This window comes from Uranotaenia lowii, chromosome 2, assembly GCF_029784155.1.
Source record: "Uranotaenia lowii strain MFRU-FL chromosome 2, ASM2978415v1, whole genome shotgun sequence".
Lineage (NCBI taxonomy): Eukaryota > Metazoa > Arthropoda > Insecta > Diptera > Culicidae > Uranotaenia > Uranotaenia lowii.
In genome coordinates this window covers 317,264,831-317,279,400 of record NC_073692.1, presented here as the reverse complement: position 1 = coordinate 317,279,400, position 14,570 = coordinate 317,264,831, and the positions used below count along the sequence as shown (strand labels likewise).

At 33.2% G+C, this 14,570-nt stretch overlaps 1 protein-coding gene across 5 annotated transcripts in view; it reads right to left on the bottom strand.

The window, feature by feature from the left end:
• Positions 1-850: 850 nt before the first annotated feature.
• Positions 851-14,570, bottom strand: part of LOC129744692 (uncharacterized) — a 292,192-nt gene continuing 278,472 nt past the window's right edge. For all 5 annotated transcript variants that reach the window (XM_055737336.1, XM_055737337.1, XM_055737338.1 and 2 more), the window contains exons 8-9: positions 4,987-5,281; positions 851-1,361 (exon numbers count right to left, since the gene is read on the bottom strand). In XM_055737336.1, the coding sequence (XP_055593311.1) occupies positions 1,071-1,361; positions 4,987-5,281 (586 nt within the window). In that variant the 3' untranslated portion in view covers positions 851-1,070. The remainder of the gene's footprint in view (positions 1,362-4,986; positions 5,282-14,570) is intronic.

The window sequence follows — 14,570 nt, the reverse complement described above, 5'->3', positions numbered from 1 at the left end:
CGAACAAAAGGAAGACCAAACCAATACAAAACAATGTGGTTTTGGATCCGGAAACGAATGATGTGGATGAGGATCCGAAATCGTGAGTATCAGCATAAAGTAACAATCGGATAAGAATAGTAAGAGTCGATATGAAAGTCATCAGAAACTGTATGAAGTTAGTTAGTTGAAATGAAAATCTAAACAAACCCTAATTGTAAAACATAAAAAAGATTTTATCTTAAGTTACAAGAATAAATCAATACAAATACAAATATAAAAAAAGAAAGAACATAAGCCGAAATATCATGAACTTTTCGAAAAAGATACAACGGCCTACCAACGGGACTTGAAAAATCTCCGCTTCAGAACAACGGCGCGTTAAGTGAACGCGATGGAATCGATTGACACGAGCGTACAAATCGAGCTCCGCCGATCAACTGTTGGATCTTCTATCAAAACACCATGTATAGGGTTATGCACCGTGCATTGGTTTTAGTAAACCGCTGGGCAAACAAAAGTGACAGCTTTATGCAAAATGAATACAATTCGAAGGGAGAAATTAGCTTTTTGAATTAATTTATGAAAATTTTCGAAAGTTTTTCAATAACCAGCACTTTTTTGAGAAGCCATTACATTTGTTTGTCTGTTCGCAAGTTACTTTTCTGATTTCGAGTGAAGTTTTTTGAAAACAATAAAGATTCTCTATAGGATACGACCGTTTCCTTTGGAAGCAGAAATTCCGCAATGAAAACACTTAGCCGCATCCTCCGGATTTCAAAGTTCTGAAAGATAGACCCGAACAACTTCAACAAAAGATCTAAGGGAACCGTTAAATGTGTCTTTCAGACATAATTTCTTAACAAATTAGTAGATTTCATTGTTATCTTTAATTTTCCAGTTAGTCATCTTCCCCTCATCAATTTACAAGTAATGCTTAAAGTTAACGACAAAAATATATAAAAGCTAGATTAGAGACTTAGAAAGTTAGTCACTATCATCCCGGTTTCGACATTCGATGACCCGAGAACGAGCGCCCCCGATATGCCCGGAGATGAGATGATACGTTGCCAGTGATTGATTTCGGAAATTCAATTTCTTAGAGATGAGCTCGTTATCGAGGACCGGTTGTCCGTCGTCGTAGTCTTTGGGACGCCATCATCATCATTCTCAGTAATATCATCAATCCGCCGGAGCGAATCCAATCGGTCCAGTTTGTCCAGCTCGGTGTCGATCCAATTCCGATAGGTGGCAACATTGGTGAACAGGTGCGGAGACCGGTTGATGTCCGTGGACCAAGTCAAAAGGCCACTCAGCTCGACGGTGGCTTGGCGTCCATCCGCCGAGGGTCGGGTGCAGATCAGGGGGGAACCGCTGAGGTCCTGAAATCCAAGGGAAAAGTCAGGGACGGTTAAATTGGTTATACTTTGATTGAAAAACTAGAGTGTATGGGTTGCCTTTTAGGTGAGTGACTATTTGATGCGAGCGAAGAAGTTAATTTCATAAATGCGAGAAAGAGTTTTGAATATCGAATTTTGAATCCAAAATTCCTGGTTAAAAATTAAATTAGATTATGATGAATTCATACGTGTTTTTTCATTTTTTAAGTTCACATTTAAATCCCTTTTTCTACAACCTCTAATCTTTTTTAAATGTCATTTATCCTTTCTATTAATTTTTTTAGGGGAAGCATGCAATGGTTTATTTTTCGAATCTCTCAACTATTTGTTATGAAGTCGTAGTTCCATATTTATTCCCTAAACTTTATAAGAAACCCATCCAAAGTTTTGATGATTTAGATCATCAAGATCATCATTAGACGTTTGAAAGAAGATAAAAAAAAACTTAAAGAGTTTTTAAGCTTTTAAATTTTTAATTGAATTTTGTTTTACATTGAAATAGTTTGAAGTAATTTCCTGTTCTGAATCAAGCTAAAAAGGCTCGTATGCAGTAAAAGGTTAGAATTGGTTTTGTAAGTGAGACTCCTCTTTCAGATTGAGACAGGTACTATTTCGATGCAATTATTTATCTATTCAATTACAAATTTGAAGAAAAGCACTGTAATATTAATCGAACGTCATATTCAAAGTTGAAGGGGGTTTTCAATACATTAAATCTTCTCGCTATGTTAACGCTTGTTTAGGCATCAAATTACACAAAAACAAAATCAAAAACTATTTAAGATAATATTTTGTATTGATTTCAAATGGGAGTCTCCAGTGAAAAAAGAATTTATTCTATGCAATAAATAAGTTTTTTATGTCAACTTACATGTGTTAAGGATTTAATTAATACAATTTGAGCTTTTTTGAGTTTGAACTATTCTACATACATTTTTGTAGGAGTGGTTCCCTAGTACAATAATCAACTCGTTCTGTTAACTTCCCTGTGTTTCAAAATTGATAACAAAAATTGTAAGAGTTTTGTAGTATTTCATATAACTTTGAATAAGAGTCTCTCATTTTAAAGTTCATCCCCAAAATCCCAAAAAAAAAATAACTAAAGAAAAATTAATTGAGGCCCTTGTGACTTCCTGTAATTTTACCAAAAAATTCTTTGATGGTTTTCTGTGAAAATAGCAAAAATTTCTTTGAAAAGTCATGACAAATTTAGCCTTTTTTACACTTCGCATGAGATAGATCAATAACCATTACCAATCTTGTCATGTTTTTTTTTTTCCAAAACAAAGTTAAAAATCGAAACTTTATGTTGACATACAAATTATTATTTTGGAAATAAATACCTACAAAATTAAAAAAAAATTTGTTACATCTGTGAATATGGCAGTTCTGTGTCCTGTGACATAGAATCTATACCTCTTGGACTCTGAGGGCTTCAATTGTAATTTGATAGAGGTTTGCTAATTTTCTTTTTTCTTATCGATTTTGTACGGGTATCTTCAATTTTCAAATTATAAGGGTTGAAAAACCTTTCCCATTTAAAATTGATAGAATTTAAAATAAATAATCACGCTATTTATGAATTTGTTGAGCTTTGACTATATGTACGAATAATGACACTTAATGCAAACTCAGAATTGAAAATTTACTAATCTCAGATAAGTAGAGGACGAAATTCCTAAAAGCTTCTGTAACATTTGGATCTCAATTGTTCAGCACTTGAGAGGCCAATTCATCCTATTTTGCGGTAAATTATGTAGAAAGATTGCCAACTTAAATTTGAATCGTTAAATTAGATGAAATTTAGATTTTCTAAAATTATTGTTCAATATTTTTTGACGAGTATTAAATGCCTTCCATACATACTTATGAGAGTCTGACGAACGGATTTTTTTTCGAATTCAAAACACCTATAGTCTTTAAATGTTCCTTTGTGCTCAAAACAAGCGAAAGATTTTTAACGAAAATTAAATTTCCTGAAATTTGATTTCAAATTTTGAATGGAAAAACGTGAATAATGTTCGAAGTATGAGTAAAAACCAGCAATACTGACAGATTTCCCGTCCAATTTTCAGAAAAATTATTTTAACAAAAAAATTATTGAATGATCTACATTAAATTTTATATCATTTGCAAAATTAACTTTGGATTACCAGAAATTTAGAGTTATCACTTTTTTCTCACTACTCCTACCGCTTTGCCGTCTTGGGAAAAGAAATAGACAGAGAATTTTCAAGATGGAGTTTCATTTGCGTGGCATGAGGAGAAAATGTTTTATAAAAACCAAAAAAGTTACACTTTCCGAACAAATTTTTGCATTCCTTCATACAAAACTTGAAATCAAAACCCGGGTGCTTAACTCTTATTTGAAAAATCTGCAAAAATTCTGCCTTTTGTTTTAGCCAGAAAGGAAAGAAATCCGTATACTTATTATGATCAATAAAAAGAGGAAAAAAAACTCCGAAATATCTCAATACGTAGGAATTTCATAAACTGTACTCCTGTTTCAAAGTTATCTATTTTTGTTGAAACATGATAAATGATAATTTTCGATTGTCAAATTTGATCATTCATTTTCCCAAGTGTTGATTTTTTATCCAAAAAAACACCATGGATTTCAAAAAGTAGCGATAGCGAGATTTATTGCATATGCAGTGATAATGCTTCCAGTTTTGTTAAAATAAATTCACTATTTTGGTAAAATTGCCTCGTCTATTGAAATGGAAAGTCTGAAACAGTTTAAATGGAAAAAATTTAAGTTGAAAATTTAAATGGAAAAAAAACTTGAAAATGGTAAACTAATGCAGCTAACAGTTTTAAAAATTCGAAATGAAATATTTAATATATGTTTTTTATGTCTTTTTCAGAGAGATTACCTAAAAATATTAATCTTAGAAATCTCAGAATGAAAAATTATTTATTACCAGACCTCTAAATTTACCGTCAAATGTAGAGCAGGTTTCGAATTAAAATAGAAATATTTTTTGCCACATAATACCATCACATGCATCGATTGTCTTTATTGGCATCATTAGTTTTCAAGTTATACTAAAAAATATATATAAAAAGCCTCTTTCTCTTGTCTCTCTTTTGAAAGAAGGGATAAATGCTTTGTATTAGTATAAGAAAAATTGCATGAAAGCCTTTTTTCCTTTTCATCTCTGTGTGGATCAGTAGTTTTCAAAATGATCCCTATCGCCCCCTGGGGGGCAGAGGGCTCAATTTTGAAATTTGAGTTGGGAAAATGAATGAAGTAAAGTTACAGAACTAAAGATCAAGCTAAAGCCTGGGTTAAGACTAAAATATTTATAATTTAACAGGGCAGCAAAGAAAGTTTTTGTAATTGCACCACTATCAACAAATTTCTTGAACCTCCAAATTTGCACAGTTTTATTCCGGAAATCAAGCAAACCACAAGTATTACTAGAAATAAAATCTGTTCCGTTGCACATTGTGCAGATTGTAGTTCAATTAATATTTGGTCAAAGAAAACCGTACCACGCAAGGCTTAAACTATAATTCCATTTGTCCACATCAAAAAGCCAAAATTGCACCCATCAACGAGTCCCTCCTCTAAGGCAAAAAGCAAACACCAGTCCATCCTTACCACATCCAAGTTTTGGATCCTGGAATCGGCCGGGGCGGCACACAAATTGCCCGGATGCTGCCGAAGATAGTTCCAATGCTCTCGCCGACATTCGCTGCTGTTGGCCGGAAAAATGCTAATATTTGCCGTTATGTAATTAGTGCCATACTCGTGGTGGAAATGACCGCTTCTGGGCGTCGGAATCATCTGCTGGTTCTGACTTTGGCTTTGGCTCTGACTTTGGTACAGACGCTGCTGTCTCCGTTGCTGCCGCCGTTGGAATCTTTGCTGTTTCCGTTTCCTGGTCGGCGTCGGTCTAGAGAAGAGGAAGCCACCGGGTGCCGTCAGTATCCGCAAACGTCCAGGGCCCGGGATTTCGGTACGAGCGAGCGAGAAAGCAAAGATAAATGTGATAATTGAATAAATAATGCTCTTTCGTTAAAACTATTTAATTTGCACTTAAACAAATACCAACACCAAACGGAATGGGCGACGTCGACGACCATCATCATCGTTCAACTATCTGATGGTCCCGGCGCAAACATTTGCTAGGCAGAGTTGAGGCAGAATGTTTTATTTGGAAAAACAATCTAATAAAACAGGAAATGTAAATTTTACGCTTCAGATTGACCCCCTTATTCTGCGCCGCGCGTGAGGTGACGATAGTCGAATCACCCTAGTCATCCGATTCCAGTAGTCGCTTTAGGTGAGAAACGTCTTTTAGAATAAACTTCTTGCTTTCTTATCCTAATCTAGTAGTCAGCTGGGCATGAACCTCTGTCACATCGGCTTCGGGAATAAGGTGACAAGACTCACGTGACTCCGACTCGACTCGACTATCGTCACCTCACGCGCGGCGCAGAATAAGGGGGTGATGAAATCAAACTTCAATACCAGCTGTTGATGAATCGGTTTTAAAAACAGGAAACTTCTGAGAATTGGATCAATATATTAGATGAATTTTTAAATTACTTTTAAGGGTCTCCCCGGGGGAATCACCGTGAATTTGTTTTTGGAAATTTTTGAGCGGCTTTATCGTTGAGTATAAAAGATTTGAAATGATAGAAGGATAGACCATAGCAAGCAAGTTACCCAGTTACTAAGTTCGAACGTAAATGTTGATAAACACACTGAAATCAATTCAACGTAACAAATCAACTTCTCACATTTCCCTTTTTCTCTGTAAAAAAAATAAATAAAAATCTATCTATTATATAAAATTCTCTTGTAACGGTGTTTGTAGTAGGGGGAAGTCGTTTACTACCGGACACTTAAGGTTTTTAAGCAATAACTTCAAAAATAGATTTTTGTAAATATTGGTTCCTCTACTGATTTGAAGAGTATCAATATCATAATCACTTAACTATATTAGAAAAAAAATAATTTACATCATATTCATGTGGTAAGAGAAATCATTTCATGTTAGTTTTCGCTCATTTCCAAAAGTGTTGTCTATGGCCGGACACTACGAATTACTTCACCAAAGTTGTCACCAATGGCACAAAAACGTAGCAAAATGACAGAAATCACTTGCGCAGATCTTGTGAGCATGTTTTTTCCAATACTGAACGTTCTATGAAGCCAGTCATAAAAGTTACTTTGACAAACCAGAATGGAACATTTGTTTCGAAAAAACTAGAGAAAAATTCTCTGTGACCGGACAGCAAAATCTAAAGTTTTTCAGAGAACCAAAATAGTCTCGTTATTGAATCCTTATCTTCTGCTAACCATTTGAGGGTGCTATAGAGATGAAAAAATGAAAGTTTCAAGTTGAAATCATCTATAATTTTGAATATTTTCTTGTCCGGTCATAGACAACAACTTGGTGTCCGGTCATAGACAAATCGCATTTTTTTTTATTTTCGTAATATTTCATTTGAATTTCCGTTTTGTTATCTCATATCTAATGTAGTCGAAAGATAACCAATCAACGATGTCTTTCATGTGCAGTTCAAATTTTACAAGCCGAAAAAACTGACCACAATACAAATGCAAAGTTTAGGCGATCCTCTCCGTACTACTAGGCAAAAGCTTTAGATGCCTATCATTGGTTTACCTTTTCAGATTGGATTACCATATTTCTAACACCATATCAGGCTACTATATACTTTATTTTCATGGTGTTAAAACATTATTAGGATATTGTGTTTTCGAAAAATCTATGTTGTCCGGCCATAGACGACTTCCCCCTACTACTCCTCCGAAATGACCCAAATGATTCAAATGAAATTATTTTTAGAATATTCTGTAGCCATGCGAATCGGTTTATATCGAATAAAAATAACAAAAAGTCGCATAAATTGTCCGTAATAATTAAATTTGTAATAATTTGAATGAAATAAAAGTTATGGCTTCCATTTTTTCGAGATTTTTTTTCCTTTGGGCGCCGGGCAGTTTGTTTTTCGTCTCCAAGGTCGAGGCGTCGGGAGCAAACGTCGAGAGAGGGTAGTAACCATGGCATAGCATACTGATTGTGATTGGAAATATTTGGGCGCGCATTTTTCAACCAAGCATAATTTAAATGCATGTGGTGGCCATATGAAGCCTAGATGTGTTTTTTTTTCTTCTTGATTCCTAGATCATTTGTACAGCACAGAGTAATGAATGACGCCTAGATGTGACCCAGATTGATATTTTGCTTATCAAATCAAAACCATTTAAACTATTTGGAAAAATTTAACTTTAGTTCGTGTTATTTAAAGAAGGAATTGTTGTCTGAAAAATATGAATTTAGTACTAATGCATGTGAAATACAGACCCCGTTCGTTTTTGGCAACATCCGAACGGTTTTTAGAAGCGACATTACCTTTTAGTTTTCTCTATAACAGGACCAATTTAATTTAGACAAACACCAAACATACGTTTTTACGTTCAGAAATGGTGATAAAAACAACAACAAAAACAAAAGTTTTTTCAGAAAGTTATAAAGTATTCAAAAATTACAAAAAGTTGAAAAATAAAAAAAAAACAAATACAATAAAAAGACTAAAAATGACAAAATCAACTGAAAAATGATGAAGTACGACAAAAACAGCAAAAATGACAAAAAAAACAAAGAAATGCATCAAAAACATGAGAAAAAAAACTATAAAAATTCTAAAAATGGTCGGAAATTGCCTTAAAATAACGTAAATGATAATAAAAATAGTTATTTACGGACATTTGAAAAAAAGAAAAGTGGAAAGATTTGGTTTATAATCCAAAACGCATAGAAATATGTTTCAAACATGCACAAATATGCTTTACTGAAGGTGTATCAAGCGCCTTTAAATTTACAGAACAACCACAAAATCCGTTGAAAATTAACAGACACATGAACTGTACAAGAGCCTGTCCTTTAAAATGGATTATACAGGATTGATGTTTATGAAAAGAAGTGCAAACGTTCAACATTGACAAAAATGTATACATTATTTCTTAATTTATAAAAAGTAGGGCCACAATAAACAACCTGACTAAATAAACTTATCTTTTTTTTAAATCGTTCACTGAAAATCTGTTTACAGGTTCCCTGTTTGTTTACACAGAATTCAAGCACGGACTTAACATTAACGTGTGTTTTTGTATAACATATTTTGGCTACATAGAAGAAACTTTAGTTCCGTTTTTTTGTTGAATTTTTTTTTATTATTAATACTCCAGAAGCATAATTGTTTTGGTAGCAGAAGCAGAATTTTTTTTATAAGTTTTTATTACGACCTGAAAGTGTTGAAAATAATATTAACTCCTGTCATTTCACACGGTGAAACAAGTGGCAACGCGCCTTTTACCATGAAATATATATATATATATATATATATATATATATATATATATATATATATATATATATATATATATATATATATATATATATATATATATATATATATATATATATATATATATATATATATATATATATATATATATATATATATAAATATATATGGGAGAGTGGGGAATCATGGGCCACTTTTTTTCGTTGTTCCATAACTTCTTTATTATAAAAGATAAAATGAAAATAAAAAATGGTATGGTTTTCAACATTTTCAAGGTATCATAAGGTATTTTTTTTAAATTTTTAATAAGTTATTTTCCCCAAATTCTGACTGTTTTAAAAAAAGCAATATTTTTTGGATTTTGAAAAATGGTGGGGAATCGTGGGCCACCAAATCCAAATTGACCAAATAACTTGCAAAGTTTATGAGTTGACCTAAAACTGGGATTTCCTAATTAATTTCGTTATTTAAAAGCAATTTCAGAGGATGAAATAAAAAAGAGAGCTGTGTATGATCGCATAGATTCCAAAACCTGGCTCGTGAACGTTTTTGCAAAATTTCTTATATAGGATGGACAAAATATTTTTCAGAACTCTTCATTTGGCATAAGAAAACTTTGAAGATAGGTAAAACGTATTTTAAGTTCTGAATGTGTATAAAAACATAAAAATATATGTGATTCATTATGTGTGGCCCACGATTCCCCACAAGCTATGATTTGCAAATTGGTTGCGTTTGTGTGACTTATTGATGTTTCATCAAAAATTCCTTTTCCACGTGAAAGATCATGACAAAACTAAGATCATAAGCGTATGAGCATATTTTTGTTATGCACTTTAGGTTCCCTATCGATGAAATTAGCGGGTGTTTTTTTAATTATGTAAGTACATTTTTCTAACTTTTTTTAGCTTGATAAATAAAAGAAGCATATGATGCGTATTTCATTCAATAACATATGGGAATATATGCTCACGCAAAGCGACGACGATGACAGTTGGTTTGAGATTTTTATCTCAACACACATCTGAGATATTAAAAGTGGCCCACGTTTCCCCATGGCCCACGATACCCCACTCTCCCCTATATATTAATTTTTCTCTAAAATATTCAAAATTATTAAATGTCTTGGTAAATGAATGTCTTATGGTAAAACAGTATTCAGTGAAATTTAAGTACCAACCATTATTTTATTCTGGAGAAAAACTGCAGATATAACAATGAACGGTGATAAAAAAGACAAACAGGACAAGTATTAAATTCATTTTAAAGTATTTTCTTTTTGAAAGAATATGAAAGATGAACTGTGATGATGTCCATTTGCACTTATGTTTTTTAATGAAAATAACAATTTATAATAAAAAAAAAAAGACACTTTAATGTTTTTTAACGTTTCGAGGTAAATTTACATGAAAATTTCCAGAAAATAGAATGAATCAAATCATCGTAGCCTTAACAGATTGATTCTTTTTGATGTATTTAATTTTAATTTCCAATTGAATGTTATTGAATCTTGAAAATATCACATATTCTTAAATGAAATCGCAGATCATCTTCAACACTGTTCAGGAAAATTTTAAATCAGACAACAATGGTTTAAATTGGCAGGTGTGTCATTTAGGATAAAAAAGAAAATATAAATGCTGTAATTCGGTTGAATAACAAAAAAATTAAACATATGTTTTCTCATTTCAAAACCAATCGTTTAATTGATTTATTGGATTAATGTTCAAAGGAATTTAATTTTCATTCTTTGCTCGAACAAATAAAAAAAAAAGGCGAACTTTTATTTTTGGGCATGATTTTGATGAAAATATGGATATTAATAACCACTGCTTCCAAAAGTGAGGATAGTGAACAAAAATCTGCTTGAAAATGGTTTTTAAAATAATTTCTCAAATGTTTATTATTTCTTCAGTTCTTAAAAATATACCATCCAAAGCTAAATATTCGGGAGCTAAAAGTGCTGCGCTAAGCAGAATGTTGGGAAAATACTCCAAAAATTGTACGATATTCAAAATTCTTCTTCCATAAAGTTTCATATGCAATAAATTCCAATAAATGAGAAACTTTTGATTTCGATTTCAACCTTAAAGTGAACTCGAGCAAAGCGGATTAAATCAACTAAATGGTATACAATAGATGAAACATAGATATAATCAACATATGTTTATTTATGGAACAAGTTTCAAAGAGTGGATTTTTTTTAGCATGAGGCTTGCCAAGTTTGATGGTTACGTTGAGTGCTGAAAAAATCGAATTTGCAACGGGAAGCTGATACCTGATACCATTCGGCAATATTCAAAGCATCCGAATCAAAGAAATGTAAATGAAAAGTAGTCATGTAAAATGCATGTAAGATTCATTGGAGCAATTTTTTTTGATAATTTATGAAAAAACCCGTAGAATTGAGTTGAAGTTCTTAGATTTGATTCCGAGATAATTAGGCGGAACAATTCGAGCAAACGGAAAATATGGATATGTAAAAAAAACTAGGACATGTTCAAGAAAGCGAGACGATTAACAACTCAAGATTTGATGCTTTTTTAAAGTCAAACAGCAAAGAAAAAATGGAAAATAGACGCCAAGTTTAACATGGTAAGACGAAGTTTACCGGGTCTGCTAGTATATATATAAATGAATTTCTGTCTGTCTGTCTGTCTGTCTGTCTGTCTGTCTGTCTTTCTGTCTGTTCCCTGTAGACTCAGAAACTACTGAACCGATTTACGTGAAACTTGGCAGGTGAGGGTATTGGAGGCCGGGGAAGGTTCCTATTATGGTTTGGGAACCCTCCCCCTAACAGGAAGGGGGGGGGGGAGGAGCCTTCCAAACAAAAGACTATATTTTCCATAACTTGAGACCAATCAAGCAAATGGTATCAAATTTGGCATAGGGTGGTATTTGGGAACGAGGAATATTTCAATGAATATTAGGTACTTCTCCCTTCACTCAGTGGGGTGATAGGAAGGGGGGAGGGTGGTTATCTTACAATTTTTCATATAACTCGAAAACAAATCAAAATATTGGAATCAAATTAGGCATGGAAAGGTATTTTGATACGAAAAATATTACATCGATTATTTGAGACCCCTCCCTCTTTTCAGCTGTAAGGTGGAGGGACCTCTTTTATATTTTTTTACATAACTCATCAAATTTGGCATGGAGTGATATTTGGGAACGGGGAATATTTCTATGAATATTGGGTACCCCTCCCTTCTCTCAGTGGGATGATAGGAAAGGGGGAAGGGGGGCTACCTTACAATTTTTCATATAACTCGAAAAATAATCAAGATATTAGAATCAAATTTGGCATGGGAAGGTATTTGGATACGAAAAATATTTCAATGATTATTTGAGACCCCTCCCTCTTTCCAGTAGAGAGAGATAAAGGGGGGAGAGGGCCTCTTTTATAATTTTTACATAACTCAAAAACATGGGCGGGTATTTGGGACATTATATGTTCCAATGGTTGTTTGAGACCCCTTCCTTCTTCCAGCGGAGAGAAAGGAATGAGAGAGGAGAGTTTCACACAATTTTTACTGCTTAACTCGAGAACTACAACAGAAAATGGAACCAAATTTGACATGGAACGATATTTGGGTAGGAGAAATGCTTCTATGAATATTTGTTATCCCTCATTTCTTTAAAGAAGTGGATGAAAAGGGGAGGAGAGGTCTCCCTTACAATTTTCAGTATAACTGGAGAGCTGATCAAGCAAATGGAAACATATTTGGCATGCATAGGGTATTTGAAAGATATAAAGAGGGAATGGGGGGCTTCCATACAATTTTTTTGCATAACTCGAGAATTAATCGAGCAAATAAAACCAAAGTTTGCATCAAAAAGTATTTGAGTACGGAAAATAGTTCTATGAATGGGGAAACAGAAGGGGGATGATACTGCCTTTCAAGTTTATGCATAATTCACTTCGCAAATAAAACCAAATTTGGCATGGGATGATATTTTAATACGAGAATTTTTTCTATGTGAAATAATTCTATTCTTGCAGTAGCAGGATAGAATAGAAAATATAGGAAGGGAAAAGGACGTTATATTATCAACAAAAAAATTGTTTGTGTTTTTTTTTAAGTTTGTTGCATTATTTTTTCTTAGTGGAACAACTACTTTATTGAAAGACTCCTTCGACTTCCAAACATGGTTAAATTCCGTATTCATTTGATCAGATAAATTATTGTAGTATTGTAATAAATATTTGATTTTAAATTTTTTTTTTAAACGAACTCAAACACATACAGGATCTCAATATAACAATCTCAATGTAAATAACAGGATCTCAATTAAACTTGATGTTTCCTCAAAGTGTACATCTTTCGAGGATATAATGGCTAGCATCATGCAAATGATAAAACCACCAACTCACAGAAATTGTACAATGTTTGTTGTGACCGGGATTCAATCACTTGACTATTGGCTTAGAAGACTTGAAGGCTCATCTCTACGCCACGGGCTGCGACAGATTCCTCCGATTTTTTGTGAGATTGGCTATCATATACTACCAACATTAAGAATTACACTAATCGAAATCATATCTTAGTGATATTCATCAAGAATTGTATAACACGGGTTTCGACATAGTTAGATGATTTGTTGTTTTGAAAAACCTTTCCAATTATTGTAAAAAGAGCTCGCATCTCAAACAATTAACTTGCACTCGACATGGGAGGGTTCTTGGGTACGATAAATATTTTGTTGTTGTTTTGAGATCCCTCGCTCTTTCTCATACATTTTTAAGCCTGACTTGAGAACTTATCTAGCATATAAACTTGAAAACAAAAAATGATTCAATGCATGTTTGATAACCCTCCTCCCCCTTTTCAATCTTCCATAGAGGAAATTGAAAGGGGGAGGGGGGACTCTCATATAATTTTTTTACATAACTCGAGAGCTGATCTAGCAAATGGAACCAAAATTGGCTTTGGATGGTATTTGAGTAGGAGAAATATTTGTATGATGATTTGGATTACCTATTTGAAATAAATTTGGCATGGAGGGTGTTTGTTTGAGACCCCTCATTCCTTATAGTGTGAAGATGAGAAAGGAGAAGAGAGGCTCCAATCCTTTTTATTAAGATAGCTATACGTTATCAACAAAAGAAAGCAAGTTTTTCATGGGAGGATAGGGTACGAGAAATATTTCTGTGATGATTTGGAAAAGATTCTCATACACTTTCTCTTATATTCATACCAGAAATCAATCCCTTCTTTCAAAGGGGAGACGAGAGAAATAGAGAGGTTTTTTGACATATTTCTTCGCCGAACTTGAAAAATAATGGAGCAAATAATCCAAAATTATGCATGTATGCTATGTATTTTGAAAAAGTTTTATGTTAATTTGAAATCATCTCTATATTTGACGGGGAAGAGGAGGGAATTCCATACATGTGAAACATACATTTTTGCATAACTCAAGTACTGTTGAAGCAAATAAAGGCAGAGTACATACTAATTTGAGAATTTGAACAATGATTGAAAACACATGCTTTAGAAAACGTGTTTACAACATAAAAAAAATTATTCATGATTATTAAAGACCACGACCTCCATTCAGCAGGAGGTGAAATTAAGGACAGGGGGGCTCTCTTATCAGTTGTTTGCATAAAATCAGAGAATATCAAGCAAAAACAACCATATTTTATAAGTTAGATTGTTTGTGTACGATTAATTTGAGACCCTCCTTATTCAGGGCGAAGCTTAACGAAGCAGATTAAAATTTTCAGACCTTTAACACAAATTTATAGATCAAAATTCAGAAAATTAGTTTAAGTCAAATTTGTGTTGCAATTCGAAACTCCAGCTGCAGCTCTCATTTTGAAGCGGTTGCTTATGA